The 8,492-nt window shown below is 37.7% G+C and overlaps 1 protein-coding gene across 1 annotated transcript; it reads left to right on the top strand.

The window, feature by feature from the left end:
• Positions 1–1,237: 1,237 nt before the first annotated feature.
• Positions 1,238–5,908, top strand: LOC103140409 (solute carrier family 22 member 13-like). Its single transcript, XM_007555556.2, has 10 exons — positions 1,238–1,662; positions 2,407–2,510; positions 2,610–2,764; positions 3,383–3,554; positions 4,025–4,145; positions 4,217–4,311; positions 4,386–4,600; positions 4,743–4,851; positions 4,956–5,150; positions 5,230–5,908. Exons 1-10 carry the CDS (start codon positions 1,288–1,290, stop codon positions 5,303–5,305), a joined length of 1,617 nt encoding a protein of 538 aa, XP_007555618.1. The 5' UTR covers positions 1,238–1,287; the 3' UTR covers positions 5,306–5,908.
• The last annotated feature ends 2,584 nt before the right edge of the window (positions 5,909–8,492 follow it).

The following is an 8,492-nucleotide window of genomic DNA, read 5'->3' as shown; positions in this document are numbered from 1 at the left end:
AAAAACATTAAAAAAAATTAAAAAAAAACATTCCACCACATGTTCATGTTGTGCTTGGCAGCATTTTGTGAACTCAGAGGGAACAGGCTGTTTTGGCTGGACGGAGGTAGCGCAATCAGACCAAGGATCTAATTTACCCAGAATGCATTGCAGCGTAAACAACATGGCAACCTCTGTGTGTCAATATTTTATCAAAATTCATAAAAATTAAACAGCCTACAGTATAATTACTGTACTTTTTTTTTTTTTTTTTTTTTTTTTTTTTTTTTTACATATAAAATAAATATTTCCCCAATAAAGTCTATTGTAACTAATTATGGATGCCTTTAGAAGAAAACTTATTCTGCATGTCACATTTTATGTTTATATGGAAACTTTGTGACCTCCCATAATAACATTTACACATTTATGCACAAAGTGATGTGATTGGCAGCTATCTCACCATACTCAGCAGCAAAGAGAGCGCTTCTTCAAGACACAGGGATGCCTGCACATGAATAAAAGTAAAGTTAAAGTTGTTCAAGACACAAACGAAAGATAGTTATCATTTTTATTATTATTATTTAATTTTGTGCATTCTCCTGTAAGGCTGTTCTGGACAATTGTCCATATTAATCCATATCAAAATTACTGTTAGTCAGGTTATGACAATATGAAAATGGTGACTTCAAATTAAACAAGAAAATTAGATCAAAATAGATTTAAAGACAAACACTAGATAGAAACAAAGAATTAACAGATTAGGATGAAGCGCAAGTCCAGAACTCCTATAATTAGCAATAACATTTGAATTTTCTCTTCAGGTTTACTCACTACTTCCATGCATAGTGTTGTAGAGGATAGTCTACAGTAGATAATATGAAACCCAGAGAAGAGTATTATATGTTAGAGCCAACATGTCTGTATTCAAACAGTTGTTAATTTTACTTATAAGGCCTCATTCAAGCTTATAAGTATAACTGTTGCCCTGATGTAATGCTTTTTTTTTTTTTTTTTGCCACAATCTTAAGTTTAGGTCTACATGGCCGGAATGAAGAATATTTTTTGGTTGTTTCATTAGGGTCTGTTAAATATTATTACCAACAGGTGTGCTGTTAATTAAAGGAGAAACCCTGATAGCTCATATCTGACAATATTGCTTGCTGGCCTGTTAGTAATTTGACAGGTCATAAAAGCACACTGATTGCTTGTTCAAACATTAACTTAAAGGATGAGACTCATTCTCTTATCTTGAAAGCACAGCTGTCCCTTGTCTTCATTACTTGCCGAGGACTTTAGGACACCATTATGAGCAACTTTGGGCAGATCTTAAAGGAGATCGGGGAATTTGGCTTCTTTCAGAAACGCTTGGTGGCTGCATTATGCATACCCAGCATATTTCTGGCGTTCGATGTGATCGGCCAGGTGTTTACAGGTATGAACTTCCCGCACCGGTGTAACACCGACTGGATCTTGGAGCGGGGACCCAACCTGACTGATGAAAGACAAAGAAACCTCACCATACCCACTAACGGCGAGGGAAAGTTTGACAGCTGTAAAATGTTCACACCTGTAAGTTTGGACCTGGAAACCATTGAAAGGTACGGACTTAACGAAACAACGGGATGCATAAATGGATCAGATTTTGAGAAGCACAGCCATGCCTCCAGCATCGTGACAGAGGTAAGAAAAGCTTAAGCAGCTCAACATAGAGAGACAACTTTGGCGAGTCTGCAAAAAATGCCACATAATTGTCACTGAATGATTGACTGGCGCTAAATAAGTGCTGACCTTGGAACACTGATCTGCTGAAAGTGCATAATTATGACACAAAGTACTTTAAAGTTAGACATGTTTTTTTTTATTCATCTTGATAGTAAAACAGAACAAATGTCTAAAAATATAACATATTGATTACAAGAGTTTTTACAGACTGGTGAATGCTAGATTTATAGATGTCACTTTCAAAAAACAACAATACACAATTAAAGGTACTTTAAGGCATTATTAAATATGTCTAATTATTATTTTTTTAAAATGACAATACATGCAAAAACCTTTGAAAGGATTACAAAATGTTAAACACCGAAGGGAGGCTCAGAGTGGAGATTCCATCCATCTCACTAGATACTTGAGATATCTGGAAGAAAAAGGGAAAAAACACAAAACACATTAAATGAGGTGTACCTAAGGACATCAAAGAGGCATGCAGCAACATGATGAAGACAGTGGAAGCAGTGGTTTTCCTCCACACATAGCTTTTTACATGTAGGCTCCAAAGTTTAGTTTTTGTTTCTTCTGATCAGAGAAACTTCTTTCACATTTCTTACTGTAGGATATATCAAAGTAGCTGAAGCACAAGAATAAAAAGCTTAGAGAAATGAAGTATAACTCAGTTTTTCTTTGTCTCTTCGATGTTGTTGTCAGTTTGACCTCGTGTGCGACAGAAGCAGTTTCATTGAGGCGTCTCAGTCTATTTACATGGCCGGTCTGCTGGTTGGAGCCTTTGTTCTGGGACAGATGGCTGACAGGTGATGACCACTTGTGTCCAACCATTAACTAGGGAACAGTTAACTAGCAAAATTAACTTTTAGGGGCATGTGTTAACGTTTCAGCCTTTCTCTCTGTAGGTTCGGCCGACGTTTTGTGGTCCTGCTGTCGCTCCTCATCTTATTTGTGTTTGGAGTAGGACTCAGTTTCTCACCCAACATCTACGTTTACGTCGCTCTCAAGTTTGTTTGTGGCTTCTCAACATCTGGAATTGTTGCAAATGCCTTTGTCATTGGCAGGTTTCACAGCTGAATTTAATGGGAACTTTATTTCGAGTGCATAATCTATACCAATCAGTACCGTAATTTCCAGACTATTGAGCAAACCTGAATGTAAGCCTCACCAACTAACTTTAAGAGGCAAAAAAGTGTACATACATATGCTATATTTGTCTATAAGCTGCAGATGTCGATGTTGTAACACGAGATATTTACACAGAAAGATTTTTTTTTTTATATATACCCTACATGCTTTATCCATAACAGTGTCTGTAACACAGCTGCTTAAAAAGCAAGAAACTTCAGGGGCTGACCAGAAAAAGCCACTGATCACATCTTCCTCCTGCACACTAGAACCACCAAAATAGTCTTCTTCAGTGTCAAAATTGAACAGCCTCACACACACTCCCTCATTCTCTCTTCCTTTGTTGCTCTCAATGTCACTTTCGTTTCACTCTCAAGCTTGTGCTGTCCTCTTCATCAGGCAGCAGTCCAGCCTTTTGAAAACCTGGAAAAAAAGTGTTACATTAGTCACATCGCAGTGTTCAAAGCGCGTGAAGAAGCGGCAACTTACAGTCTGGAGATTACGGCACATAGATGCTTGATTTCACACTTCTTATAATATTCCTTTAAAGGTGGAGAATGGAGTGATTCTTCAAAGTTTGCTCTCTGCACCATCATCTGCCATGCATTTTTTCCTCTTGGACTGATGATACTTTCTGGAACTGCTTTTTTCATCCGCAACTGGAGGATCCTGCAGATGGTGCTCTTCAGCCCCCTTATCCTCGTACTGGGAATCTTCTACTGGTTAGTATTTGGATGACTGCCTCTAAAAGTAGGCACAGGTATGATTTTCACAGTATTAACCTGAGTAAAAAAATAATAATAATGGGATTTTATGACTTATCACCATGTTAACACATGATTTAAAACAACTTGACCAGATTATTTAATTTGAAACAGCTTCTCAAGTTTAACTTTAAAACAGTGTTACCTCAGTAAAACTGATGGGTGGAACTTCTTTGGTTTCCACACCATGTCTGTCTTTTACATAAGGCAGGCAGAGGAGATGGAGGCAGACAAATTTCTTTCCTCAAGAAAATGAAACAACAACAAAACAAATGCCTGTGACCGATATGTTTCAAAACCGCAAACTCTGTTTTTGTGACTAATAGAAATACGTTGCAGCTTTCAACACGTCATGCAGCTGAAAACAGCCGCAAAAAAATAATAAAGCATACAGCACAGTTTGTGATCCAGACTTATTTGTCAAGCAGGATTCTTCCAGAGTCAGCTCGCTGGCTCATTACACAGGGCAGGAAGGAGGAGGCCATAAAGGAAGTACGGAGAGCCGCTAAAGTGAACAAGAGAAGAGTGCCAGAGGAGCTGCTAGAGAAAGTGAGTCCCACCAATCACACTCTGACCTCTACCAGAAAACAAGCTCACTAATCACACCCACAATTTTTCAGCTGGATGGCATGGGTGCGAACAAAAAGGGAACCATGCTGGACATCTTCAGGTTATCGTACTTGAGAAAACGGGCTCTCATCATGAGCACTGTCTGGTAAGTATCCAGCTGGCACTTTAGTAGCTTTAACTTTATGAGGTCACTTAAATGTCTTTGTCACGACTTAACAGGTTCGCGACAAGTCTGATGTACTACGGACTAAGTCTCAATGTTGGCAACTTTGGTCTGGATATTTACCTCACACAGTTCATCTTTGGCGTAGTGGAGGTTCCTGCTCGTGTGGGTATTTTGCCATTCTTACAGTATTTTGGAAGAAAAATTTGCCAAGGAGCAGTCCTGCTGTTTGGAGGCGCGGCTTGCCTTGGCATCCTTGTTATACCAAAAGGTAACACAATCTTGGCTTAGAAATGTTCGATTAAAAATAATCACTATTACCCTTCAATTATTTTGCTATTATGTCATCTAATGGTTATGGCTATAAAAAAGTCCAGCACTCATTACAGAAATGTGTTTTGTTTGCTCGTCAGATCTTCCCATCGTGATCACAGTTATCGCCGTTCTGGGTAAATTTGCAGCCACTGCCAGTTTTGCCACAGTTTACGTTTATACAGCAGAGCTATACCCCACCATCCTGAGGTAAGAAAGTAATGACCTGAAAGCAAAACTAAGGATCCATCTTTATCATTTTAGCTTTATTGAAGTGAGGAGACAGCTGACTACTTGATCTTCTGTCCCAACAGGCAGAACGGCGTGGGTCTGAACTCCATGTGTGCCCGAGTGGCAGGAATCCTTGCTCCCCTGATCCGTCTCTTGGATGTTTACCATTACACCATCCCCATGCTGATTTATGGCATTGTCCCCATCGTGGCTGGAGGTCTCTGTGTGCTGCTGCCTGAAACTCGCAACGCCGAGCTGCAGGACCTTGCTGAAAACAAGTGAGTTTGCACATTTCCCTCCCCGCCCCTCCTCCCGCCAGCTGCTTGCTAAATCACTCGCTTCTGTTTATAATTTCAGAAAATCATCTGAGGAAATCACAGAGAAAGGATCCTGTGCTCAAGAAGATAAAGAAGAAAAGAGCACAAAATTGTGATTGTTCCTGAGGTTACTGACATTATGACTATCTGATGTAATAGTTGTATGTTTTTATTGAGTTAACTGTAGAGTTTATCATTTGAATTATGTGTCACATTTTATTAGTTGTTACAATCTTAATTTTTTTTTTTTGACAGTCCAAAGATAATGGGTCACTAATAAATTATAGTACTTTTAGTACTTTTTTTTCCCTTTTCCTTTTAATGATATGTAAATGCTAATATGCGTCTTCGACAGTTATGTGCAGAAAAGCAGTGAAAATAAAACAAATTCTGTCTGCCTGTGCGATATATTTGGGTCCTAAACACGTCTACATATGTGTTTTATTATTAGCGTATATATGTATTGCAAACCATTAAGAAAAGATGGAGCAGTTATTTTGACACTAATCATTTAGTTGTTGTTATCAGAAAAAAAAAAAAAAACGTTATCGTGAGATATTATGATTGATTATGAAACGTATAGCTGATATTTGCAAGCCCTAAACACTAACAGTACCGTGTGGATTGTTAATTTTGCTACAGTTTTTTTCCAAGTTGATTCCGCGACAGAATAAGTTATATCAATGTGTAATTATATGTGGACATATGATTGAATGCAATCATTGTGTGCTGTTCATTTATTTATTTATGTATTTATTTGCATCACTTAATTTAACTATTATTCTGAAGTGACTATATTAACTAGATCTTATACTGATAGGTCGATTTGCAAGCTATTCACTGTATACAGTCAAAAACAACCAAAAAGTAAATATAAGTAATATTATTGGTTATCAATATAAAACCCCAAAAAATAGAGTGGAAAAAAAAAAAACTGGTCCAACCTCCCTGACACACACTCACACTGGCTGATGGTTCCTTTTAGTCACTCTGACCTCAGGAATAAAATTGCAAAAACTAGTTGTTAGATAAGATAAAATCTATTTCCTATTAAATACTACGTAGGCATAACGCATTTGCATTAGTGGAACTAATGTTTGTGATTAGTGGTGTAGGGTTACAGTATAGTACAACCACTAGTTCAGTTAGCGGTCCCAGCCACTGTGCATCTGTAGCTCTCATCATGTCTTTTATCATGTCAGAAATGAAGAGAGCATCTCTGATCCTGGAGGCCAAGTTAGCAGCTGGATGGTGAAAGGAAGCATTTCAAAAGCTCACTGGTTTAGGAGATCTACAAAGAAAGACTGTGAAGTTATCATTCAACACGAAAACATTCTTTGCGGAAATCATGAACAAAAACATTAATAACGCTCGAGCTTCACTCGCAGCAGTTGACAAGCCCACAGGCCCTCCTGAAGTTGACAACTTATGGCAGAGAAAATTCAAAAAATTACAGGGCCAATCTGCACATTCGCACCTCATCCAGTAGTAAACCAAACAAATCCAGAATAAATGACCCAATTCCAACTACTCAACTAAGAAATTATGAGTCAATCAAGCTCAAGTTCCTTACTTCAGCAATATGGTTGTACTGAAAGCAGTTGTCTCTGACTGCATCTGCTGTTTTGGCAAAGAAACACCTTAGTTGCTGTTTCTTAATGACAAGGAAAATCTTTATGCTTCTTAGCTCATTTTCTGCTAAACGAAACTTTTATTACTGGCACAGAGATCTAGACTTAATGGTATTATACAGTTATTATTAACAGACTAAACTACAGGTTGCAGTGAGGCTTTCAAAAGTACCTTTTGAAAATAACCTTTAATCATGTATTAAACATGCTTTTCATTAAGCACACATTTCTGTATGAAAAATGTTAACTGGTCTGATAATACTCTGATCATCTAAGAAATTGAGTCATGGTTTCATTAACTACACTGTAGATTCAGCTATAAAAAAAAATCACCTTGTTACAAGCAGCTAGGAAAAGATGCCCACCCAGGAAGTGGGAATTAAATCAAATTATGGTGGTATAGCAAAAGGATTAAATAGTATTAATTATAATTCAAACCAGAGCCTATTATTTTTTTTTTTTTTTACCATCTCACACTTCCTTTAGTTACGCTCCAGTTGTGAGATTAAAGGATCCTGGCTGGGACATTTTGTGACACTTTCCAAACATAATGCTCTGTTGAAAGATAATTTTAGCTATTAAATCAAATTATCAGTTAATTAGAGAATTGAGTAAACAAAGTAGTGAGCTGTGTTTCATTTGATGTGGATTGTTTTCATGTTGATAATCTTCAGATCATAATCATCTGCAATTTGTATCTGTACACCTTATATTACACACAATATAATGACATATCACACACCTTTAACCTCATCAAAAAAGCTCATAAACATAATGACTTTCATCTTACCTTACTCCTTATCTTATGTTCTTTAAAGGGAAGAGTTAATGATCAATCATTACACTGTAGGTGTGCCATGGAAAAATTTTCATGAACTGTCAACTACCAGAGCGAAGGCGCCAGATACAACAGGTGACAGATAAACAAAACTGCAGCAAAGACACAATGACATTTGAAGAACAAACATAAGCACAATCAATAGCTTCCCAGGCATGGATAATTACTTCACAGTGATCCAGATTTCACCTGAACTCACACATACCTGGTACTCAAACCCACCCTGGGAAAGCTGATGACACATGGGAGCTAAATACTGATATGAATGCATTAGTTTCTAAAAGATAGATGTACGATGTTATTGAGTCTCACAGTATTGAAATCCTGTTTGTTTCGATACATAATTATTAACTAAAAACTTGAAGTTTATTAATTGTCAGTGGGGGCCGGGGGGAAACAAAGCACTGCATTGCAGGGGCTGTACGGATCAACAGGGTGATTTACGGGTGAGTTAATTTTCTCTTCTGTGTAAAGTTCATTTAGATTTTTAAAGCTGACTCTACCTGCTGTGGTCATTGAATTGGAAAACATGCCGAGTCAATCCCGTTTGTTTTTCCAAGGTCTGCTGCATGCTTACCTGTTTCCGTGTTTACGTTCACAATAAATGTTACTCTGGTTCTCGTCATCATGACTTTTGGTGGCCCTTCTGGTCTGCTATACGAGTTAAAAAGACTCAGGTGACCAAAGTTTTCATGTGATCACACACAAACATTTATACACTAGTTTGTGGTTGTGTCACAAATTGGTGCTGACAGCATATTGTGTGACATTAACTACCACTTGCATGCTAAATGTCTGGTTCTTTAGTTAGGGAGAGGTGCACACATTCATGTT

This window comes from Poecilia formosa, unplaced genomic scaffold, assembly GCF_000485575.1.
Source record: "Poecilia formosa unplaced genomic scaffold, Poecilia_formosa-5.1.2 Scaffold71, whole genome shotgun sequence".
NCBI classification, from domain to species: domain Eukaryota; kingdom Metazoa; phylum Chordata; class Actinopteri; order Cyprinodontiformes; family Poeciliidae; genus Poecilia; species Poecilia formosa.
Note: the sequence above shows the minus strand (reverse complement) of the source record. Positions and strands in the feature narration are given on the sequence as shown.

Bases quoted from the DNA above. Each gene is read 5' to 3' on its own strand.
- LOC103140409 (XM_007555556.2), top strand. From the start codon at position 1,288: ATGAGCAACTTTGGGCAGATCTTAAAGGAGATCGGGGAATTTGGCTTC. The intron at 4,852-4,955 runs GTAAGAAAGTAA...CTGTCCCAACAG, and splicing joins CTATACCCCACCATCCTGAG to GCAGAACGGCGTGGGTCTGA. The intron at 5,151-5,229 runs GTGAGTTTGCAC...TTATAATTTCAG, and splicing joins CAGGACCTTGCTGAAAACAA to AAAATCATCTGAGGAAATCA.